A 26,344-nucleotide genomic window follows, 5' to 3' on the forward strand; every position below is an offset into this window, starting at 1 on the left:
TTCCAGAACATTCTGGTCGGCCACCAGTCAGGGGACCGACCCTGCTGGTCGGCCAGTCCAGAAGGCCTGGGCAGTGCCTATAAAAGGCCCACTCTTTCCTTCAATCCAGCATCCAGTGCAGGACAGAAAGCCTCAGTCATAGGCTGTGCTGTGCACTCAGAGCTGGTCTAGTCTGACAGAGAGAGTCCCATCAGTTCTCCTCAGCACTTGGCTGAGTTTTGTATTGCTCCCCTGGAGCCAGTTTTCTGCCCACCATCTGGTGGATGAATATATTCTCTCTCTCTGTTTAAGTTATCTCTAAGTGAGTGTTTATTGCATCTGTGATCAGTTATCTGAGTAGAGTGTCAAGAAGAGCGGGAGAGATCTTGGCTGGAGGTTTGAGTGATTCATTCCCTCCTATTTTCTAACATGGTATCAGAGCCATAGGCTCTGGACTCTTCCTCATCAAAGCACTCTCTGAAGGAAGGAGTTCCTTGGCAGTAAGGAAACTCTGTTTTCAGCTCAGGCTAGTACAGAAGGTCGGTACATTTATTTCTGTTTCAGTTATTCAGTTTTGCTATTCACCGAGATGGATCAGCGTTCAGAAGCCTCTACATCCATTGCTCGTCCTTCCTCCTTCTCCAGTCATCTTCCTTCTTCATTTATCCCCAATTTCGGTGAAGCTGGAAAGCTCGATGGAACGAACTTTCCAATCTGGAAAGTCAAGATCCGAAGCCATCTGTTGGCACGGAGGTTGTGGAAGATTGTGAATGGGACTGAAGAAAAGCTGGAGGACCTTGTGGACAAAAGAGGAGAAGTTTTAGCTGAAGCAGATGCGGATGAAGTCAAGATCCGAAGCCATCTGTTGGCACGGAGGTTGTGGAAGATTGTGAATGGGACCGAAGAAAAGCCGAAGGACCTTGTGGACAAAAGAGGAGAAGTTTTAGCTGAAGCAGATGCGGATGAACTCTGTGCATGGGAGGAGAGGGATGCTCAAGCCTTAGCAATGCTTATAGGCACGACAGCAGATGCTGTGATTCCTCATATCCAGTTGGCAGAGACGTCTTCAGAGGCGTGGGCCATACTGAAGGAGCTGTGTGAAACCGATAATACAGCTCGTATCATTACACTTCAGCATCAGCTTTATAATCTTGATATGAATGAGGGTGATAGTGTGCATGATCATCTGACAAAGATGAAAGTTGTGCGGGACCAGCTCGCAGCGGTTGGTCAAAAGGTGGACACGAGTCAATTAGCATTGCTCACACTCCACAAGTTGCCACGGAGTTTCAAAAGTTTTGTGACTACGGTCACTGCGGGTCAACGGACTAAGCCAATCACCTTTGAGGAGCTTGGTCCACTCCTGCTTCAGGAGGAGGCTCGAGAGAAACTCTTTACGCAAACCGACGAGAAGGCATTAGTGGCCAAAGACAAGCCTAGAAAAGGCAAGCCAAAGGATTCCAAGAAGTCAGAGGACGCTGAACGTAAGAAGAAAATGAAGTGCTTTTACTGTGAAAAGCTTGGCCACTCCGCCAAAGAATGCCGAAAGAAGAAGGCGGATCAAAAGCGGAAGAGAGAAGCCAAGAACAAAGAAGAGCCTAAGAATGATTCTGCCAATGTGACGACTGGACAGTTATTTTTACTCAGTGAACATTGTTCAGCATATGCAGTCAGTGAAGGTAAAGAGGGTTGGTATGTTGACAGCAGTGCTTCCAAGCACATGTCCAACAGAAGGACTTGGTTCAAAACCATGGAAAGTACACACCCGGATTCCAAAGTTTCTGTCGGGGATAGCTGGACATGTCCTGTGAAGGGCATCGGTAGCATTCCTTTCATTACAACGGCGGGTGAGGAGAAGGATATCTCTGGAGTACTTTATGTACCCGACCTTTGCAAGAATTTACTGTCTGTAAGTCAGATGGACAAAAACAACATGGTAGTTCTCTTTCAAGATGGCAAGGTCACCGTGACATCCAAAGGAAATGGGCAGATGGTGGCTCAAGGCGTTGAAGAGAATGGACTGTACCGTCTCAGTGCAATGTTGGTTCATGAAGACAACGGAAAATCCAAACTTTGGCATGAGCGCTTCGGTCATGTCAGCTATGGAATCTTGGCTGAAATGTCAAAGTCGAAGATGGTGGATGGACTTCCACCAATTACAGGCAAGGATGATGTCTGTAGGGCTTGTCTAGAAGGCAAGCAGCACAAGGATAAGTTCCCACAAGAAGCCTCGTTTCGAGCCAGCAAACCACTTGAGTTGGTTCACGCCGACATTTGTGGTCCAATGTCTACAGCATCGTGGGCAAGATCCAGGTACTCACTTCTCTTTGTGGATAATTTCAGTAGAATGACCTGGGTATATTGTTTGGCTAAAAAGTCTCAAGCTTTCGAGAAATTCAAAAACTGGAAGGCCAGAGTTGAAAAGGAGACAGGGGAGGATGTCAAGACATTCCGCACAAATAGGAGGGGAGAATTCACCTCAAGTGAGTTCAACACATTTTGTCGCAAGCATGGGATTAAGCGACAACTCACCACGGCACATACTTCTTAGCAAAACGGGGTAGCCGAGAGGAAGCATAGAACCACCACAAAGACTGGGCTTGCTATGCTCCGAGGAAGGAATCTTTCTAAAGCCTATTGGAGTGAAGCTATCAATACAGCCGTACACATTCTCAACCGGACCAAGATGAAGGCCGTCAAGGACAAGACTCCATATGAGGCATTTTATGGTAAGAAGCCCTCTATCACTCATCTTCGCATTTTTTGTTCTAACGCATGGGTGCATGTGCACAAGGAAGACAGGACCAAGCTTGATTCCCGGAGCAGACAATGTATCTTTGTTGGGTATAGTGAAGAATCCAAGGCCTACCGCCTCTTCGACCCAGTAAAGAAGCAAATACTTATCAGTCGGGATGTTGTCTTCGCGGAAAAGGAACCTGAACCCCAGGAGGAGCCTCAGATTGAGGAGGAGGAGATTGTTCAACCCCCAAACCCACCCCGTCCCAGGTTGACCATCCAAGAGGTGGCAAAATCAGAAGCTGATGTTCCACAAGATACTCAGGAAGAGTAGGATGTTCCAGAACAAGTTCCCGTTCCTCCTCCCACAGAGAAGCAGAAAAAGTTGCCCCAATGGTACCTACGGACATTGGAAGAGTCTCGGGTCACCGCATTACCTGAGAGTAGCAGTTCCGGATTGCGTCGCTCTCAACGTCTTCAAAAGACCCCATCCGTTAATTTTGCTTTGGTGACTCAGCTTGATGAGCCGAGGACCTTCGAGAAGGCGAAGGACAATCCAGAATGGCAGGCTGCCATGAAGGCAGAGATGGATGCTATCCTGAAGAACAATACATGGGACTTAGTGGCCAGGCCCCTGCGACGGAAAGTCATCGGCACTAAGTGGGTATACAAACTTATACCGACGGCAGCTTGGATAAGTATAAAGCAAGGTTAGTGGTGAAAGGTTTTGCTCAAACTGAAGGCATGGATTTTGATGAAACTTTTGCTCCCACTGCCCGCATGGTTACTATCCGGACAATGATTGCTCTTGCTGCCCAATTCCAGTGGCCTATTTTTCAAATGGATGTGAAGTCCGCATTCCTTAATGGAACCCTAGAGGAGGAGGTATACGTGGAGCAGCCACCGGGCTTTCAAGATCCAGGGTCCCCATTAAAGGTCTGCAGGTTGAAGAAGGCGTTATACGGGCTGAAACAGGCCCCCAGAGCTTGGTACCAAAGGATTGATATATTCTTTCAAAAGATAGGGCTCAGTCGGAGTCCTTCTGAGGCAAACCTTTACTTGTTCATTGAGAAGGGATTGCGACTGGTACTCATCCTCTATGTTGATGATCTTATCTTGACAGGTGATCATGTCAAGAAGATTTCACAGGTCAAGGAGCTACTCATGTCCATGTCTGAGTTTGAGATGACTGACCTTGGGTTATTACATTACTTCCTTGGGATTGAAGTAAAGCAGGCCAAAGACAGGATCTTCATTTCACAGGAGAAATATTGCAGAGAAATTCTGAAGAGATTTCAGATGGAGGATTGCAGAACAGCATTAACTCCCATGGAGGTCGGGCTCAAGCTAAGTGTTCACGACATATCTCAGCCGGTTGATACTCCCTTGTATCGACGATTGGTAGGAAGTTTGCTTTACCTTACCAATACTCGACCTGATATTTGTTATGCAGTTGGGCTATTATGCCAGTTCTCTACTTCTCCCAGGAAGAGTCATTGGGTTTCAGACAATGACATTCATCCACAGAGTTTAGGACTTACCTCACTGGAGACTAGCGAGGCTGGCCCTAGAGTTATCTAGACAACTAGCAGAGGGCCAAGCAGACTCATGGTATGCACATGTTAGCACTTAGCCCTAGTATGGCCTTGTAGGCTAGTCTTAGAAATCAGTCAAGCCTTAGGTTGACTTCATTGGTCAACCATATGGTTCACTTCAGGCCATATAGGCCACCCCTTTGTACTTTCTCATTATCCATCTATAAGTACTTCCTGTTCCTTCAGCTTGTTGTTTGCTCCTTTGCACTCCACTGCCATTCCATTGCTTCCTATGCACCCAACAGAGGTATCAGAGCAGGTTCTTGCTCTGGGCTGCTCCCCGCAATCTGCACGCTTGCTGCTCCACCTCCATTTGCTACACTGCCAACAAGGAGCTGATTTTGGGAACCAGCTGTACGATTGCAGCATGGAGGTTCTGCGTCAATCATACGGTCAACATCCGTACTTGGGTGGACAGTGTTGTATAGCATCGCGTCAACACATGCATGGACTTGCGTCAGCCAGTCCGTGCAATTCTGTGTGGGCTGCGTTAGCACCATACAGCCTGACATACATCTGTAGCCTCACTGTACATGTGTATGTACCTGCTCTTTCGTACATCTACCATACATTTTGCCATACAGCTGCCGCACATTCCCATACAGTTGCCCGTACAAGTGTCACTGGTGCTTCCATACGGATGTCCGTACACGTCTATACGTATCTACTGTACAACCGTATGTACAACTGCATTTATGGAAAGAAATCAGCCTCATACAAGTTTCGTACCATCGACTGTACAACAGGTACCAGTTGTACGTACAACTTGCTCCTGCCATCCGTACAATCTGCTACATCTTTGTAGCTTGCAACACGCAATTCAGGTGCAATTTTCCTCGAGAAATATAGGCATTTTGTGTATGTTGACAGTGAGATTGCCAATTTTGCAGACAATTTCTGCGGCTTTTCCTCAATTTGCCCTCTTTTTTTGCAATTAGCCCTTCAGAAATTGAAAGGACAAGGTTTTGTCAGATTTGCAGGTACTTTTCCACTCAGTGTGAGTGAGAATTTCAGACATTTGCTATTTTTAGCAGTCTGAATTGGCAGATTTTGGGAATTTTTGAGGCCAGGTACACATTTATTGCACACATTCTATGCAGGAGATTAACATTGGCAAGAGAGTTCATCACATTTGCAAAATTTCAGCAAAATTTGAGGCTTTTCAACATTTGCCATCTTTTTGGCATAATTGCCCTCTCCAAATTTGGGGCTTTTGTCAGATTTGCTGATATTTGTAGTGGTGTTTGCTTGAAACAGCCAAATTTGGGTTGAATTTGCATTTCCCCTTTGATTTGGGCTGGTCATTTGCAAGACAGCTATTTGCAGGGGGGGGATCCTTTGATTGGATAGGCATTTACTTGCAGGTCACTTTTGGGGACAGCTTGTGCATTTTGCTCAGTGTTTGAGCAGCCATCTTGGCATTGACATTTGCAGACATTGCTGTCATTTTTGGTCTGACATTTGCAGCCAGCAGTCAAATACTTGGGCAGCCAGCTCTTTGCGTTGTAGCCTTGAGGCTGTAACTTTTGCACGGCAATGGCAAAACATGAATCTTTTGGCATGCTTGCCGCTAAGGACAAGCTTGATAGCACCAATTATCCCATGTGGTCGTACTTGGTGCGCCACTTGTTGGTGTCCAAGAACTTTTGGGGAATTGTATCTGGATCAGAGACTAGACCTGTCTCTTCATCACATGCAACTGCTGCCACCGCAGCCACTTCTACCAATTTTGGTTCATCTAGCACTACTTCCTCAATGCTTGCCGTCAACCCTCCAACACAAGAATAGATTCATTGGGATTAGAAGAGATGCACACACACATGAATTGCAAGAGAGTTGTTATATCTCACATTCGGTCTTGCAAAACAGCCAAGGCTGCATCGGACACTTTGGCCAGTCTTTATCAGATACGCAATGAGGCCAAAATTGCTTATTTGCGCAGGCAGCTTGGCAATGTTAAGATGAATAAAGGGGGCAGCATGGATGCCTATTTGACACAAGTCGAGGACTTTACAGAGCAGCTCATCAATGTAGATGAGATTGTACCAGACTCACAAGTTGTGTCCACCACATTCGATGGACTCCCTGACTCATATCAGGATTTGCTACAACCCCAGCCACTATTCTTTTGATCAGCTTGTTTCCTTACTCTTGCAGGAGAAGTAGAGTCGTCAAAACAGGGCTACTTCTACTCATGCAGATCAAGCCTTTGCTACTGATCATAGGGGCAAAGGAAAAGGTGGGGGAAATGATAGCAAGCCCAAACCTACATCTGGTACCTCATCCTCTTCTTCTCCTGCTGATGGGTAGAAGAAGAAAGGCTGCAATTATTGCAGGAAACCAGGTCATGACATCTCTAAGTGGCGTTCCAAAGGGGGGCACTATCACTCGTGCAAATAATGCAGCATATCCCGTGAAAGGGATTTGTCAAGTGATTGTCACCATAGTGTCAGGTGATACCATTACACTAGTGGAAGTTTTATATGTTCCAGGTATCAAAAAGATCTCATTTCTATCTCAGCCATCTCCACACATCGCTTCAGAGTTCTTTTTTATGGTTATCGTTGTGCCGTTTATGATAATCGGTACCACAACTATATTGTACTTACTAAAACACTTGATAGAGGGCTTTATCATCTTGACATATATGCACAACAAGCTGCAATAGAAGCTCATGCCGTGGCTGATGTTGAGGATTCATCTCAACATCATATGTTCGATATGTGCATAGCATTAACCCAAAAGGGTTGGAAACCCTAACCCTAACCCTAAAGGGGTTTGTATATATTCTTTATTTTCAACTAAATCTAGTGTACAGTTAGTCATTTGTGGTGTGCTCTCTAGCTGTGCCCTCTCTCCTCATCTCCACTCTTCTCCTCTCCTCTCTCCATATTTGTTCATGGTATCAAAGCTCCCTTGCCTTCCGTTGAGGCATCCTGGTCCTTCTTGTAAGAGATTGATTGAAACATCGAGATTGAGTGTCCTTTCATTCCATTGATGAAAGATTTCCTTTGATAGCAAAATTTCCATTCATTGTGAGTGATAGCTATTCAATTCCATTCACTCTTCTTGAGTGTTAGTGAGACTTTCCCAGAGAGAGGCTATTCTCCTTGAGAGTCTTGAGAGAAAGGACTATCTATAAGCCGACCATCTACAAGCTGCATCAAGCTTCACAAGCAGTGACCTACAACTAAGGTGACCTATTCTACAATGACTCAGCCTACAAGGAAAACTACAAGCAAATCTCCCAAGGCAAGGCGGCTGCCCAAACGACCTAACTACAAGCTCTAAAGCCAAGCAACAGCACAGGCAATGGAGCTTCACCAAGCGCACCGCCGGATCTACAGCTCCGACCTGTGACCTAGGCATTCTACAACTAGCTAAGGTGACCTCTATATCTCCAACGACATAGCTATGCAGCGGCCCTTTCAACGACCAAGAACTACCTCTACTAGCCTTGCAGCTCCTACTACGCCACAGTTGCGCCTCCAGTAGACGCACGCCCAAACGTCACCAGCTAGCCACCCGCGACTAAGGCTCAGCCAGCCATCAACCCAAGCTGCTCACAACCAGATGCCACCAAACGACTTGCAAGCACCGCTTCATCAACCCAAAGCGGCTCCCTAGCTCCGGCCTTCTATAGCACTACTGATAGTAGCACAAGCCTACAACCAAGACCATCTATAGCGACCGCTGACCATCCACGGCCGACTATCCACAGAGCTACAGCAATGTGCCCTTCTTCATCAACCTCACGTGATGAAGGTCCAACACGCATGCGTACGAGCCCTTCACCGACAACGAACTCGGAGCTCCAAGGACAATGGCGAAGCTGCAACCGCCAACGACTTCTACGAGCTCTTGCAACACATCCACGGCAAAAGGCGACCAAAAAGACAACATAATTGACGACCGACTCCAGCCAAGAGCTTCCAACGATCGCTTTCTGGTCTACCATCTCAAAAGCTCACAAAACGTTGCCCAAGCAACCAATGAGCTCAACGGACACGGCCGCACCCTAACGAAAAACGACAGAATCCTATAGATTCCGTAGCATCTGCTCAACTTATCCTCAAGATCACCGGGTGGTGAAAGAATCACCACATGGCACTTCCTTGCCACATCAACAAGCAACACCCAATCTGCCACATAAGCATCTTATCCAGCCACGTCAGCACGTCTACAGAACATCCACGTCACCAGAGCTGACACATCAGCAGAGCACCAAACTGCCACGTCATTCGAGGCTGGTGCCAGGTCATCTTATCTGTCACGTGGTAGCCGCTTTCCACGTCATCACCCACATCAACGTTAACCAGTCAATTGCCACGTCAGCCAATCAAAGTCAAAGTGCGACATTATCAAGCCACATCACTCTACCACCTCAGTATTGACACGTGGCAGTTCCTTAGCAAACACACTTACCCCTTGACAAGCACACTGTACAAACTGCATGTGTACACAGTTAACACCTAAGCACAGTGCTCCACTGACACACCTCTCCACATGCACAGTTCTGCATGTGACTCCAACTGCCACATCATCATTTTTCACCCTTTTGCTCCTCCACCTAGATCAAGCCGTACCTCTTAATCCAGGAAGAATTTGAGGGCGCACCAAAAAGGAAGAACGTTCGATGTTTCATGCTCTACGCACTCATCACATCGCACACACATTTCGATGCAAGTGTCGCGCACTTTTTAGCCTCACCATCATTCCATGCACATAAGCCTCTACATCGTCGCATCCGACCCAACACCTAAAAAGAACCAAAAAAAATAAATTATTTGCTGCTTTTTCATTGCTTGATGGTTGGTCTAGATCTTGTTAGATATGCTTAATGCCCCACCCTCCTGGTAACCACCAGTGGTCCAAGGTGCTCAAGTTGTAAGGCCCCCATATGAGGAGAAGCCATGTGTGAGCCCGGGACACTGGATGGATCCTGACTTGCATGTCAGATGAGGTCTATCAACAAGACCGTTGATGGTAGAAAGGTGATCTATGTGAGTCTAGCCTATGGGCTAGGCAGGGTAGGTAAGCTGGTAGCAGCACGAGGCACATTGTCTTGATTGTGTGGGAACCCCTTGCTCTCGTTGGGGTTTAGGGGCCAACTAGTCCCCAGCTGGGGAGTTCTAAGGAGGCCAGCGGCCCCCCTGGTGGGGGTTCGGGAGCCCCCGAGGCGACGATACAAGGAATATTCCATGGACGACTAGTCGGTTCCACCAACTAGGTTGACTGGTCGGCTCCACCGACTACGTTGATCCGACTACTGCCCTCGTAGCTATAAAAAGGCGACCTCCCCAGTCCATTGTATTAGATCAAATCTTCCAGCAGAGATCTTCCAACTAGTAGCTCTTCACCTAGTATCTGTCTAGATCACCATCTAAGCTCCACTATGGGAGCGCACGGGTGGACGGAGCCATCATCTGTACTACATCAGTATTGAAGAAAAATTTTGTTCCTCTCTAGTTTACTATGTACTCTCTATTCTTTGTTCAGTTTCTATTCCGCTGCGCCGTGTAATTTAACATATCTAGACCAAACTAGATTAGATCATCCTTAGAGGAGAGAACTCCAAAGCAGCCAATCTAAGCCATGCCCAAAAATTCCCAAATAGTTCCTACTCGGAGTCAGTCCCTACGCTCACACGCGATTTCACATCATCACATTTCTTAAAACCCGACCACTATCAGTTCAGTGAGTAAACTTCAAAGTTTTCAGAGGCATTGACCGATTGATTAGCAAATAGATTGCGCATCTTTTCATTTTTCACTCACATGCCACAATTATAAAGCCTATTGGCTCTTTTTTTGCATTGTGCACTTTATTTCAAGCTTTGTAAAGCCTCTTGGCTAATCCCGGCATTATTTGCCACAAGCCCTCTAAAAGATTGGGGATATATTGCAGTTCTTCTTTACCAGCAATTCAGATTACCCTTAATACAGACAGTGTTTTGCAGTTGACTCAAACAATGTTTTTCATAGCACTTTGAGTACATTTCTTGTACCATGTCTAAAACTAGCAACCTCAATTTAGAGGCATCTGCTAGGTTAGACAATTCCAATTACCGCACATGGAAATACCGAATGGAGACCATTCTTGTACTTGAAGACAAATGGGAGTATGTCGACGGGTCTACACCTAGACCATCTGACGGTTCAGCAACAACTCCTACCATTGCCGCAACACAAGCAGAGGATTCTACACCTGTCCACATTTGCAGTAGATCATGCCATTGCCCGAGCATAGGCAAAATGGGACAAGAAAGACAAATATGCATATCATTTGATCAAGCAAAATATGCAAGATGTCATGCTAGGACAGCTCAACACAGTCAAGACATCCAAAGAAGCATGGGATATGTTTGCAGCTCTTTACGAGTTTAAGAACACATCCAAGATCCTCACACTGAGAAAACAGATCAACCAGAATTTCTGCAACAACAATGAAACTGGTCTGACCTACGTACTTAGGATCGAGGATTACAACAATCAACTCACAGGAGCAAGAGAGACCATGAATCTCACAGAAATGGTTCAAGTCATCCTGAATGGACTAGCCTCACACCTTCTCAAGACCTATGAGAGGAGACTGAGCCTTCACCATATGCCGCCCTCTCATGGATTCTCAAGCCACAGGGGAAGTTCTCCTTGTTAGGGGACTTCAACGCGAGAACAAGTACATGCCAAGTATCACGTCTAGATATCCCTATGATTCTATCTTATTAGCAATTGTTGATCTAGACAAGGTTGGGATGTCTCGAGTCTCCACAGACAGATGAGCCCCCGTCACATCATATGGGCGTCACAGTTACGCTGAAACGCGTTTCAGAGCCCAGCCAGGCCTGAAACGCCGTTTCAGAGAAGCCCCGTTTCCTGAAACGCGTTTCAGAGTCTGAAGCGTTTCAGGACCCTGAAACGGCTGGCTGAAACGTTCCAGCCAGTCTGAAACGCGTTTCAGAGTTCTGAAACGTGCCGTTTCAGACAACACAGGCTGCTAGGTCTCCAAAATCACATTTTTTGTCTTTTTGCTTTTGATTTTGGTCTCCAGGCTCCTTCCACTCCTTCAGCCTCATACTCTCTCCATCCTCAAGGTTTTCCAGCCCTCCTTCCGCCCCATTCACTCCATTTCCTCTCCTTTCTCTCCTGCAGCCTGCTTCAGCCCTCCATCATCATCTACTCCCCTCCCTTGCTGACGTGGCGTTTCCCCGTTTCAGCCCTCCCAGAAATCCCGAAACGTTTCCGTTTCCGTTTCCGTTCCCCGTTTCCCCGTTTCCGTTTCCCCTAACTATGATGGGCGTACACTACTAGACATGGGCAGGATAAATGATCTTATCATCTATACAAGTACACGCCAGGTATCGCTTCTAGATTTTCTCGATGATTCTATCTTATTAGCAGCTGTTGATCTAGACGACAATGGGATGTCTCAGGTCTCCACAGACATATGAGCCCCAGTCACATCTTATGGGCGTACACTACTAGACATGGGCAGGATACATGATTTTATCATCTATAATGGCTTGGACCACTAGCCCTCCTCAGATTTCACTTGTTTTCCACATGGGGGGGGCTCCAGCTTAGATGAGTATCTCATGGGATCTCCTACCTTACTTCACCTATTACTGACTTCTCCATCTCGCCACCACCTCCAAGAGTGGACAACACTTATCTGTTTTTTATTATATCCATCCCACGACTTACGCCGCACACCAAAACAAACCTCACGCATACTACTTACAATGACATACATTTTGATCACAACCTAAAACCTGAGTATTCCGTATGTCTCTCCACTCTAGTCACATACATTGACCACATACCGCTCCTAGAGGATCGAGCTGCCCTGATCACACTCTCTTTCCATGAGGCCCCCCTACACATTTTCTCACACAACAATCATTCGCACATGCCCACCCCCTCTTGGCTCAGCACCCTATAACAGCTGGTATGGATCACATACTCACACTCAAAAGGGTCATTGAGGAGGCCAAGGCACGGAGACAGAGGCTTTATCGCTACTTTGTGGTTTCCCACCAAGGCTTTTGACACGCACACCACCTCTTGGCTTAGTACCCTGTAACAGCTGGTATTGATTCACACTCTAAGGGATCGTTGAGGAGGACAAGGCATAGAGACAAAGGCCTTATTGCTACTTTGTAAGGCTTTTCACATAGTGCCAAGAGCCTAACTCAGCAAACGTCTGCAAGAGTTGGGGAATGATCAGGAGATCACTTGGGCAGCCATGGCACTTTGTGACAAAGTCTCAGGTATGGTTCGGACAGGTGCAGGGTGGACAGAGGAGGTCATGAGTATAATTGCAGTCAAACAACTTTGTCCATTATTACCAACCTTGTTTGGCCTCTTTATAGATGAGCTTGAGACTTTCATTGGGACCCTAGGAGTGGGCTGGATGCTCTCTAGCCAGATCCTTGCTCTAGATTCTTCTATAAACTGAAGTGGCCCAATAGCCCCAAGACAAGAAGAATGTATCACGAACCTGTCTGCAGCTGCTTAAGGGGCTTAGCACATGGAAAGAAATAGGATGGGAATGGGAAAAGGTGGTCCCATGCATATTTCTATCCTATTCCCATCCCACCATGTGCTAACAAAAAAAGAACTAGGGATGGGTTTAGGTGGAAGAGGACAGATGGCATCATTTCAATTGTTTAAGCGGTGGGGACCACGTGGGGACAAAGACACATGTCATCCTTCCATGTTTTTGAATCCATTATCCCTAAAAAAGGGGAACCCATTCTGGTTGCCAGGGTCTAGAGGCCATGGTCCAGGATGGGAGAAAACGTGGCTACTCCCATTCTAAATCCATCCTAGACGACTTGGTCTAGGATGGGAGTAATGATGACAAAAAGATTCCCATCCTAAACCCATGATAGCCCCATCCATGTGCTAAGGCCCTAAGTCTGCACCATAACCAAGAGACAGAAATGTATCTGAATGCATCAGAAATTGACAAGGTTGAACAGTTGAATCACTTCTAGACCGAGAAAACAGGTCAGACAATACAAGCAGAATTTTACTTGGAGAAATTGGTGCTGCCCCAACAAATTACTGTCAATTCAATATCTGAAATCTGTTTACTCCCAAGAGATATCCTTTGAGAATTATGCCTCCCCTAACTAATTACTACAGGTCCTCAAAAAGGCAAATGTATAAGGCTATGATCAAAATGCAGGATGAGAATACCCTGTTGATTCAGGAAGTCAAGGAATTTTAAGATATGGTGAATGGATTGTCTCAAAGGGTGTCAGCAATGGAGAATAAACAGGATATGCCAAAGTCCACAGCATGGAACAAAAGATAGAAAAGAAAATATATAATCAGAAAATGCGGAACAGCAGCAGGTCCAACAAATGCCAAAAACAAAGAATACTATTGATGATATAGTTAACATTAAAAAGAGAAAGCAAAAAGAGCAACAGGAAAAACCCCTTAACATCAAAACTGTAGGGGTGGAGGATGATGACACTGAAAATGTAATCATGCCATCAAACTTCATGAAAGCATGCCTACCGCTACTTTATAGTGTTAAGATCTAAAAACTTCATTTCACTCCTAAAACTGAAATCTTTTGCAATTGTACAATCATTATATAATCCTACAATAAACCACACACAAAATAAGTAAAAGCTTACTCTAAAATCATAATTCAACTTATAAAGGTATTATGTGATTAGCAAATTAATGACAAACCCAGTAAAGAGCATTACACGTTTTTGCGAACCTTCCACCCAAAACTTGTTTGGCTTTGTATATCTGAGTCTTCCAGCCTTTGTTGCCAATACATAGTCATGGTCCTACAAGCCATGACTACATATCAACAAAACAAACTTCTATTTTTTATAAGAAAACTAAAATATACATATAAATGTAATCGTACGCTCAATCCCTATCAAACCTGAAAGTGCAACTCTTACTAGCATGTCGAGGATGACTATCATTGTCATCCACAAGTTTTACAAAATCATTTACTCCATCAACGACAAACAAGACGATAAATCATTTGAAACACATAAGCTCACATGCACATGACACAGCGCATGCACGCACACATAAACTGTAATTACGAAAAGAGGCCGATGTCTGAATTTTCTGAAACTAAACTAAGAGCATGCACACCAAGCTCCCTATGACATCTCCCTTGAATATTATGTAGTTCCTAGTTAATATTCTAGGCAATCAAGTTCCTAGGATATATTCTACTCAATCAAACTAGCTAAGTGCTTAGACTATATTGAACGTTATATTCAACCAACGTATGTATATATTTATGTTATGAATTCATCACGTATCACAAAGGATGCGATCTGTGCAGACATCTTTGGACCAACAATAAAGGCGTATCCCACCAATAGGTTGGTCCTAGCATCAAACTTGAAGGAAAATGTGGAACATCGCAACAAAGTAATGGGTCTAGCACACAAGCTAGCCCAACAAGTACTCCATACATGATAAGTTTGTAGTATTTTCTCTCACTGGATGTAAGGGATCACTATTAGTTGATGGTGATTGCCAGTCCCATGGATCGTGAAGGGTGTCACGTGAAGTTTAATACAATCACATCATATCATCTCTCTCTCTCTCTCTCTCTCTCTCTCTCTCTCTCTCTCTCAACCACTGAAGACGTGCCCAGAGCATTGATGTTGTCTTGCCATAACCATTCTTTTCTCTCTTTTTCTAAGGTTTGAAAACTTCTATTGGTCGTCTCGTCGACCCTTTCTTGCTCTTTCGTGTCCACATTTAAATTTACTTCTTCCGTACCGGTCTTCGAAAATACACACACAAAATTCAGAGGGCTACTTCAAATTTGACAAAATATGTCGGATTACCTGACGCAGGCCCCCACCCAACCGTACGGTCGCAATATTTAATTTTGTAAGGTCCAGCACGATATCGCCAGGCGCCTGGGTTTGCAAATCCACGGTTCGAAGCCATTAAAAGACACTCCGAAGTCGATCACAGAAGCAGCTAAAGATGGCATTCCATTCAACCATTTCATTTCAAAGAAATTGGGCAAATGGAAGACGTGCACAAGCGAAGAGATGCAACAAACCACAATTTCATTCACAAAAGGTGCTGCGTCCATGGGAAGTGCTGCTTTGGCTGGGACTAGTTTAACGTTTTCTTTAGACTCATATTCGACTTCCATCGATCTTCCCCTGTTGTAATCACAAGCCTTCTCTGTTGAGTTACAGAAACCGGAGTGTACACTGCTCTTTTCAGAAAGGTCCCGGTGGAACAACCAGATGAATTACATTCAAATGGCCTGCACGAATTTTCCTTTGAATTTCTTGAAGAAGGTTTTGTAAAGTTGCATAAGATTGTTAGGAAACAATCTTTGTCTAAACAAGTGAGTGGTCTGACCAACAATATGTGGTTGTTCTTGTGATTTGTCCAAATGTGGTCAATAGTAGATCCATGAATAGTAGTTGGTTGCAAAATCAATTGATCGAAGTTTTGTTGATCCATGAAATTTGTTAATGTTGTTTGGTTTTTTGTTCTTTTGTGGAAGTGGATGTTGAAATCTCCTATGATTGTTATGGGTGTATCTTTCTCAATGTGTAGAAATAATTTTTGGAGATTGTCAAAGAGTGAAGAAGTTTTGGAGAGGGGCGAGTTGTAGACATTTATGATGGCTACTTTTTTATTTGTTTGCATTTGAAATATGATCAATAAGCATTCAGACCCTTGGTTTTGTTTGTAAATTTTTTGGTGTAGTTGCATTTCTTTTTTGTAGCATGTTGCTATTCCTACACCATTTGTTTCTTGGAGACACGTGAATTCTGTCAAAAATATTGTTGATGATTTGTTGCAATGCAATTCTTGGAGACAAAGTATTGATGCTTGAAGGAGACTTATGTCTTTAATTATGTCAATTAAGTGGGACTTTAGTGCACGTGTATTGAGGGATTGCAATGTATTTTGTTGGCTGATATTAGTTGAGAAGTTCATTTGTGTGGGAATCCATTGTCTATGTGTTCGAAGTCTTTCCATCTCTTGTATGACGATTTTGTCCACTTTAATGTGTTTTGAGTGGAGTGGATTTAGAAGATAAAAGTTATCAAGGTTCCTTATTCGTGATAGTGCTGTGTATGTGAGGCCATGTGTCTTAATTAAGGATGGATCAAATGCAAGGTAGTCCATGGACAGACCTTGGGAACGGTGTATTATCCTAGCTGAAGCTGGCTAAATTGGGAATTGTGTTCGAGAAACAGTGTTGAAGTTGTTTTTCCCTACTTGAAATTCTTTTGTGATTTGTAGTATTGGTATCCACGACTTCTGTACTTCGTTTGAATATAGAGAGGAGTTATTTAAGTGAGCTTTCTTATCGATTGTATCATTGTGGAACAAGATCCAAACACATTGCAATTCTCCCATAAGGGTAGAATGTTGAAAGATCCCATCTGCTCCGCTGACCAATCCATCAGAGATGTCTAGATTACTCGAGCATATTTCGACTATCATTCTGGGCTTTAAATGCAATGTTTTATGCAATCCAGAAGTGTTCGATGGGTTCATTGGGATTGTTATTGTTTTGTTGCATGTTTTGTGTCTTATATCTATTGCTTGTAGAATATGAGGAGTTTGTTTGAGTAAATGGAATACTTCTTTGTTGTGAATGTCTTTAGCAGCATTAGTGTAAAATAGATGGGGAATGATTTCTTTTTGAAGTGGTTGTCTTAGATACTTTTCGTTTATGTGCGCGAAGTCAGCCACCGTCTGTATGCCTATTCTAATTCTATTGAGAATGTTAATGAATTCATAGTTCATTTGTCGCATTGGTGTTGTTAGTTCGTATTGGTAGACATTGTTCTTCCAAAATGATGTTTGTACTGATGTTTGTATTGATTGATCGATAAATAGCCATGAATCTTTTGTAGGGCTAGCTTGGCATAAGTCCCCACAAAGGAGAACATCAAGACCACCAAATGGTTGCATGTGGTTGTGTTTTATCTCTCTTAGACGCATGTCTGCTGCAGCAAATGTGTTGTATCCAATCAAAGATACTTCATCAAATACTACTAGCTGAAGATCTTTGTAGAGTTGTGATAGTTCTTGTAGTTTCTCTCTGGATAGGCTTGTGTATTGAGATGTCATAAGTGGTAGATGTAGTGCAAGGTGCATAACAACGCTTGGACAATTGCAAGTAGCATGAACATTGAATGTTTTTCCAGTTCCTGCATTGCCTATTAGGAAAAGATGGAATGCTTCTATAGATGACGTCCTTTTCTTTAAAAGTATGTCATCAACAATTAGTCGTTGCTCCCAATTCAAAGACCTAAAGTTTTCATAGTAAGAATCTTCAGTGTTTTTTTTACATGGTAGCAAAATATTATGGAAATATTGTTTTTTTTTTTAAGGGTTGGGCATGTCTATTCCAATGCCGTATCCATCATTATTGTTTTGGATAAGATTAGTGTATGATGATGTTGTGGTTGTGGAGTTGGTTGAGGTAACTTTTTTATTATTTGGGATAAGCTTGTTGAACTTGTCTTTGTTGGGATCTATGATGTTTTTGTTGTTGTGGTACATATCATGCCAAGTACAAACAATCTCATCAAGAATTGGCTCAGTAGTGTGGAATGGGAAGTATAAAAGGCATATCTCTCTGTAGTAATTTTTTGGATCCTTTGTTTCATTGTAGTTGTTGAATCGTATAATTTTCTTTTTCTTTTTTTTGCATTGTTTCCATTGATTGTGTAGTCACTGACAAAGCTTGGCAAACAAACATCATGAAGATGTTGTGATCGAAGTAAGTACTTTTTAATGTCATCGAAAAATATATTCGTGCTTTCTGGGTTTAGTTTTTGTAATTGCTCTCTGCGTTTAAGTAATAGGGCTCTTTTCTTAGGAAAGTTAGTGTTAATATATTGAAATTGTCTACTTAAAGTGGAGAGTGGTAGTGATAGTGCCAAATACACTGCTTGTTGAGAACTTATGTGTTGTGTGTTCAATATTGCATTTCCAACTTTTTGTATGTGTTCATTAGGGGCAGCATTTGTGTTAATGCTTTGGGACAAAGCTTCCTTAACTGCTAATGTGGTTTCCTTGTCAAATTTAGTCATGTAAGATGTACAATAAGTTGCTGCTCCATGTGGATTCACTATAAATTGAACATCTGTATTTGCACCCCATAATTTTGATAAATGAGGGTTGAAGTTGTTTGTGTATATCTTTTGGTTCTCTTTTCAAGAAAAGAGTAGGTTGTGAAATAGATGCTCGTAGAGTGTTTATGTATTCATCCTGTGTTAGTTGGATAGCTTGCAAGAACCCATGATAGTCTAATTTTAATGTATTATCTTGTGACAATGTAGAACGAGAGCTAGTTTTTTTTAATGTCGTTGTTCCGATCTTAAGATTTCAATGGAAGCAAGACTTTTGTGGAGGACATGGGAGCGCGTGGAAATCCAAAACGACATTTTTGTTTTCCCTATGCGTCTGAATTTGTTGTAGTTATGTTGGAAGTTTCAAACTGTTTGTTGATATGTATCTTTCTGCAAATTGCTTAATTTCAGTGTTTGAAGAAATTCCAAAGATGGGTGCATTTTCGACCCACAAAAGTCCGTGATCGTGTTGGCTACCTCTATTTTGGAATTCCATAACGAAGAAGAAGTCATTCAATTTTCCTAGAATGTTGTGGTCTTTTTTTATAATGTTTTTAGGGGCTTGGAATTTGTGCACATAATATTGGGTTGTAGTGAGGGGATCAGAGCGCAATGGATGTCTTATCTGAGCTTGTTGATTTATGTCCACGTTGGATGTGGTATTTGTGTTTAGTTTTTGTATTGCTTCAATTAGTGGCTTCCATAGTTTTTCTGCTGCAGAAAGTGTAACAAAAAAAGTTGGAGGTCCTAGTTGTCTCAGCATTGCGAAAAGATTTTTCTTGAGATAGTACTTATAGTCGGCTGACGTTTGTAGGTGGGAGAAGTCTCGAAATCCAATGTTTGAATGAAGTAGCTTTTCGATGTTGGTGTCGAGGAGAGCATCCTTCACTTGAAGTGCAATTCCTTTTGTTTGGGCTTTGCGCATTTGAACCCAAGAAGATGATATAACTTATTTCACCAAAATTTTCATAGTTTTGAAGAAGAGGTTTTCAATTGATAATGCAAACCCTCTGTCTACATTTGTCAACTCCCACTTCGTAATCTATTGATAGGATATGTGCTTTGGAAGGTTGTAATTACATGGAGTACCAAAGAAATTTTTTGGGGATGATAGTTCTTCACAATATTTATCTTTGAAAATGCTTAATGGTGAAAAACCTTTGGATGGTGCAACTTCAATAATTTTGCCCTCGAAATCCACAACTTGTTGGCTTGTATAGATTCCATGGACTAATGTATCCGTAAGTAGTTCCTCTTCTATTTGGTCTTCTATGTTTTCTTCATTGTTTGCTTCAATATTTTGTTTCACTTGAACAATTTGCACATGCTTTTCCCAAAGGTGGTTAATATGGATATTATTTTCCTTATGTAGCAATGTTGATAACAACTCGTTCAATGCTAACATTGTAAAAGTCGATCGTATGATACCAGTAATATAATTATGTTTAAATGAGAGTTTACACTTAAGTGCAATAGCAACTGTGTCATGGTCATTCAAGAACCATAGCAACACTTCTTGTGCTCTATCAACATTAGCAAAAATATTCACAACACTCCCATGCAATCCATATTGCCCTTCATAGGAAAGCTCTCGAATTTGTGCAAAAGGTATTCTGATAGATAGCAACCGTGCTTCAATATCATTGAGATAATTTATGAATATCTTTTTTGTACTCATTTGCATATTTTTGGAAGATAGAAAAGGAATCTTTCTCTGTTTAATATCTTTGCAGAAAAGTTTGCATACAAGACTGTTTGATGGTTGGAGGGCTAGATTTATCTCATTGGATTGGAGAAAAATCGCTAAATCCATTTTAACTTTTTTCATCTTGCTCCGAAATTTAAGACAACCAGAACATATGCATGAAAAAGTGGGAGTGTCTAAGACTTTCTTGAAATATTGATCTTCGTATGAAACATGTTTTCTCTTTCTCTTACGACATAAAGCTTCTTTTCCAAGTGTTGAAGGTTGGATTAATGAAGCTGATATTTGTGCATTGTCGATAGGTTGGAGAATAAGTGCACGCACTTTATAGATTTTTCTAATGATTGACTCTTTTTTGTGTTTGACAACTCCATATCTATTTGAGAACAAAGATGCTATTTCTCTCGCAGGAAGGCAAGGGTTTTGCCTAACAAGTTGTTGAATTTCATTATCTTCTTCGCATGACCATTATTCATAAGTACGTTTTCCATGTAAATGACTTAATGGGACAATTGTGCAAGGACTATGCATTTCATTTAAAAGCAACATATATGTATTACTTTTTTTGTTCTTGCCTATTGCCTTGTTTTTTGATAGTTTGATTCCATTGTCTGTGAATAAAGTAAAAGCAGGGCCGAATATTTTGTGGAAGCATTCAAGAATGTCAACAAGCAATGCCCGAGAAGCGGCAGAATTAATAGAAAAATGTTCAACACTTTCAAGTGTGAAGAAGTCTTTTTTAATATTAGTGAACATGTGCCATGGAGTATTTGATGTTTGCCATGTACTTGTAATGTTTTCATACATGGTCTTCACAAGTTGTTCATACGAAAGATTTGGAAAGAAATGTAGAAGACACATAACAATATTTGTGTTATTTTGATTTGCCACAAAGAAAGTTGGTGTGTCACTCAAATTTTTTTGTTGAAGAAGTTCACTTAAGTTCATCTTTAAAATCTTTCAAATGAAAAGAATTACGAAATACACTTTTTCAAAGGACAATTGCAACTATTTCAATTTCAATTAATGCCAACATACACAAATAACAAATATGGAAACAAATTTATCAAGCTGAATTGCAATCAAATGTAATGTGATCATGCATTTGGTTCAAATGCAATTACAAATCCAGAGCTGTTCACAGTGAAGCTCCCACTAGGTTTGGTTATCTTGAGCTTGATGTGTGCGAACATCAAATCTTGATCATACAATCGTACAAATGGATAAGATAGACCAAGAACGATGTCAACATATTGGCCTCTAATGTGGACCGGTACTTGTTCTCCTCCACATTGCACAATATCACCTATGAGACAAGGAACCTCCTCGATACTTTGAGGGCCTTTGCATACAAGCAGTAAGGCTTAAATGGGTCTCTACTAACTCAAGTTCCTCCGCAAGTCTCACAAACATGCTCAATTAAGTCGGCGTTGATATAAGTAAAGTGCAAAATTCCAAACACCTGCAAATTCCAAATGAGATGATGTCAGATGTAGTTTTCTTTTCAAACAAATTAGCGATGCAAGTTAAGAATACTACCTTGGTTCTGTATCCCAACCTCCCCACTTGGCTAACAAAGGTAGCTTTTAAAGCATCCCTTGTTGAGCCCTCTGGAACTTCAGCTAGAATGGTGAAATCAAAAACACAAATAGTCCCTTTTGCCTTCAAGAAGGATACATTCTTGAGGATGTACATAACCACCCCTTCTTCATTGAACTCTTGAATAAGTTGAGTAACAGTTGGTTTTCTCTCAGTCACAAAAGACAACTGCAATCAAGTGAGTTTCTTACATCAAATTTTAACACAATAAAACTTTAATATACTAATGGAAAAATATTGTGAACTTGTAAACTCAACTTACTGCAGCTCTATCGTCACGAGGACCATCAGCAACAATAATTTGATCTCCCATCCCATCATCGCTTGCAACTTTAATTATGACAATGTCAATTGTTCCCATAACGTTTGCAACCGTGTATTTGTGGAAATTTATCATTTCTACAACCCATGGCACATAAGTGCACAAGGAATGATCTGGTAGCAATCGAAGGTTGCCTTCAAAAGGCTCTCCTTTAATAATGCATGTAGTAGCATCTAGGAGTAAAGAGAACTTTCAAGTTCCTCCTTCAGTATTGCCTTTGGCCACAACACTTGCCCCTTCGATCCTATAGAATTCCCCAACTTGAAGAAAATTGGCGAATTGGTTAATGGAAGCAGTTGGGATGAGCAATGTCATAGTGTGACTGCAAAACTTATCGGTAAAGTCCCCTTTTAGAAAAGTGGGATACTTGGGGTTCAATACTTTGTAAGTGCCATATTTACAAAGAAGCTTACCCTCAAATACAAACCTATGAGGTGCACAATTAGATATTTGTGTGATGCTTAAAGAACTCAATGCATTCCCACCCCCCCCCAAAATTCTCTAGGGATGGAATGATTGCATTACCAAAGGATGGATTATGTGGTGTGGGCACAAATTTTTTGGCATCTCTACAAGCATTGTAAATTCACTTCTCCATTGTCTTCCTTGCACATGAGTTGTTTGCTAGCTGCCAATAAAAATATGAGATAAAATAAGTTTTTTAATTTGGAGAGTCCAATTGTTTATGGTAATGCAATTGCTTTATCAGCATCAGCTTTTGATAAAAAGATAAAGCATATGAAATAAAATTTAAGCACTTTATGTTTGACATGAAATTCCAAATATTCCACAATAAAAGTCACTTCATTTATGATAAGTTAATCCCCTTATCCCAAAATAAAAATATTCCATAGGCAATATTGCTAGAATAAACTTATGTTCAAAGAAATAACAAACATAATTGAAAGCAAATTTCCCATCAATCTGATTCAATGTTTATAACTTCTTCAATGGGAACTTTAGGACTAGAGTATCTCCTGCGATCTCGTCTCATGTTTGACTTTTCTGGTCTTTCGACGCACATGAGACGTGATTGTAGACCTAAAGCTAACATACTCCAGATGCTTGCGAGCTAGTTTCTTCACTGTTAAGAAAGAAAAAACACAAGTACATTAAAAGTAATACAAACCAAATGAACTTAAGGCAAAATACAAAGATCATCACATACCTTGAGCGTAGGCCTACCTCTTGGGCTACCTCCTGAAACGAATGCTTCAACGATCGGCGCGGGCTCTTTTTGATTGCTGAATTTTTAAGCAAGTTCTCTTTCGAGGGCTTGCTCGAAGAAGCCAAAACAGAAGGCATAGACTTTGGAGTGGGTGGGGATGCACTCTTTCTCATGTAAGAGCAAGCTGAAATAGCTGGGCCAGCTAGAATTTTTTTTTTTCAAAAATATTATAATTGAAAAACATTCTCTACTATCTGAATGTTGCACAAAGTATCTCTTTGTAAGCTGCCTCAAAAGATGAATGTAGAAATTAACACTAAATTCTAAAAAACGATTACTAGAAGACTAATTAGTAGATGCATGTCTAGAGGACACCCACAAAAAAACAAAGGGACAATATGGACTCCACAGCTGTGATGCCAAAAATTGATATTTTTTATTTGGCATTGGTATTGTTTTTCTCTATGTTTGATAAGAGTTTGAGTATCAAGTGATAGCTTGATATCCCAGCGGCTCTCACTTATTTCTATTTTCTAAGCTATTGTATGGGATTGAGAGGATGAGTGGAATGGATCATTGTAAATACCATGTGTATGAATGATAAATACTTTGGTATGGGGTGAGAGTTATTTGTGTATGGGATATTATGGGGTTTTAGAAAATAAGAAGAGTGAGTCATATAAAAAGGTGGGAGCCTCATGTCCATGTGTTCCAATAATATAAGAGAGATCACATGCCAAGCGTGTGGAAGGCATGTACAGGAATGTGGAGTCAAAAGGAATCCTTCTAGAATTCCTATGTGGAATAAGAAGGATGTGGACATATGGAAAAGAGAGGGTCCCCATGGGCTCCATGTGGGGAGACTCTTGATTTTCTCAATATTTTAAGAGTCTTGAGCATCTTTTGATGGGACACATGGCAAGAGTAGCCAAAAAGGACATGGATGGTGACATACAGGCTTATGTGATTGATGGGGAAAAGAATCTACAGGTAGCAAGTGTAAATGGGTGAAGGAGGGTGACAAAGTCTCTATAAAAGGAGCCCTCCTCTCTTTGTTGTAGCCCTAGTCTCCTCAAGCCTCTTCCATGAGCCGTCTCTCCCTCTTGTAGATATTCTCTTATGTAGACTCTTGAGTCCATCTCTCTCTAGTTCATTCTCTCTCTATGAGTAGTCTTGGAGCTTTTGCTCCCTCTTGTACATATGAAACCTCTTCTTCTCCCTTGTGTTTGTCTGCCCCCTATTGTATGTATGAAACCTCTTCTTCTCCCTTGTGTTTTAGAGTTGCATTAGAGTGGAGTCTCACTCTATTGGTAATGAAGGTCACTTCAGGTTCTCTCTCTTGAGTGTCTCTTCCCTTTTTCCATTGCTTTCTCTTCCAAAGTGCTCAGAAGTGTTGTTTATTCGGCTACTCATTGCGCATACATGGTTTATCTATTTCCCAAGCCACAAAGGAGGCTCTTCCATCCCTCCTAGGCAACCTCTATGGGACTTGGATCGTTGATGAAGTCTAAGCATGGAGGTAGTATTCTCCCAAGTCGGCACCAGTAGGAGTAGGTGCTTTTCATGACAGTTTGACCCCCTGTCAGTATTTTGCTCATAACTTTTTGCTCAATGGTCCGATTTGGACGAAACTTATATCAGCGCAAAGCTCTTCAAGGAGCATCATCTTATGTCTTCAATTATTGTATTGTATGTCAAACCAAAAATCTATGACTCTCTGTGTGTGACTATTTCTTTTTCAGATAGTTTTTACCCCCATCCAGTAAACTGTCCATATCTTTCTGACAGTTTCTCTATTTTTTACGAAAATTATATTAGAGCGAAGCCCATTTTAAGACAAATCTCAATATGGGTTTGAATATTTGATATCATGTCTCTGCTGCAAGTTATGGGTCTTTGTGTTTTATGATATTTTGGAGAGTGTTTTGAGGTAATTGTTAAGGTATCTATGAAGGAGGTGCAATGTTTCCCCGGAACCTACCCATCTGACCCAATCATCCCCTTCAAACTCCTAGATATATATCAGTTCATGTCATGTTGAGCCGCAAGATCTTCTTTCAACAATGTATCGTTCTTCGCTTTGGTGCAGACCGACTTGCTGAGATTATGGCCTCTGCTGATCCTTTCCTTCTCCCTATGCTTGAGTACAACATCACGTGGGATGTTACCATCTTCATTCTCATGTAAGGGAGGATAGTATGGTGTAGTCTCTTGGTATAAAAGCTTCTTTTTAACGTCCCTTTCCCGGTGATGAATATCTCTATCACTCAGTTCGAAAGCAGTAGAAAGTGAAGAGGTGCATGAAGTTTATTACCCCCAACTTCATGTCACAACAGCCAAACGTTAAGTTACCAGAATTCATATTAGACCAGTCGATAATGCATGAATTTCAAACGGCAAAAGTTAAAGAAGTAACAAACTATTAAAAATGCAAATGAAAGAAGTAACAAATAGTAACAAATATGCAGTACGAAACGAGTGAAAGAAAGGAATCGGAAACCTCACTGAAATTATGGAATTTTAGATTTCACCTGCGCAACTAGAAAATTGAATACAGGGACCCAAAGAAAAAAACAGCTCTAAGGGGGAAGGAACACTAAATCTGCCTAATGCGGCATGCTTTCGTCTAATGGAGATGGCCAGCAGGGGCGGTTGGTTAAAGGGGAGGTAGAGTGGCGGTGAGATAGAAGAACAAATCAACTCAAAAAGACATGATTTGCACAATTAGGGGCTGCGAGACCATTCAAACAGGGGTAGACATAAAAAGGTGCGATATAAAGAAAGAAAGAGTATGGCCGATTTCACAAATGTCTACTGGCATTATAGCAGAAGAGATTTGATCACAGCTATGGCGATTCGATCAACCCATCTGGCTGTGTGTCCACGGGCTATCACAGACGTGGACCTCAACAAATGCGAGCCTGGGAGTTGCTGAGTATGTGCAGTGGATGGAGACTAGTCTTTAATCTCTGAATCATATAGAATGTTTTCAATTAATGATGTAGAATGAGCGCTCTCTTGTGCTAGGCAGATTAGTTGTGTTAGGATCAGGTTGATAGCTGCAATAACACCGTATTAAAAAATTTGGGAATTCTGAGATACTTTGGGAATCCCCAAA

General features: G+C 41.9%; 1 protein-coding gene across 2 annotated transcripts in view; it reads right to left on the reverse strand.

Moving 5' to 3' along the window:
- The window catches only part of LOC147897163 (uncharacterized), a 53,853-nt gene extending 38,165 nt beyond the window's left edge, over nucleotides 1-15,688 (reverse strand). The window contains exons 1-3 of one of the 2 annotated variants that reach the window (XM_087381477.1): nucleotides 15,381-15,688; nucleotides 15,157-15,231; nucleotides 14,038-14,124 (exon numbers count right to left, since the gene is read on the reverse strand). In XM_087381477.1, the coding sequence (XP_087237603.1) occupies nucleotides 14,038-14,124; nucleotides 15,157-15,231; nucleotides 15,381-15,476 (258 nt within the window). In that variant the 5' untranslated portion in view covers nucleotides 15,477-15,688. The remainder of the gene's footprint in view (nucleotides 1-14,037; nucleotides 14,125-15,156; nucleotides 15,232-15,380) is intronic. The other variant, XM_087381478.1, reaches the window with a different exon arrangement.
- Between the last annotated feature and the right edge of the window lie 10,656 nt (nucleotides 15,689-26,344).

The sequence above is a fragment of the Dipteris shenzhenensis genome, chromosome 11, assembly GCF_047967505.1.
Source record: "Dipteris shenzhenensis isolate YYH24624 ecotype China chromosome 11, Dip_SZ_1.0, whole genome shotgun sequence".
Lineage (NCBI taxonomy): Eukaryota > Viridiplantae > Streptophyta > Polypodiopsida > Gleicheniales > Dipteridaceae > Dipteris > Dipteris shenzhenensis.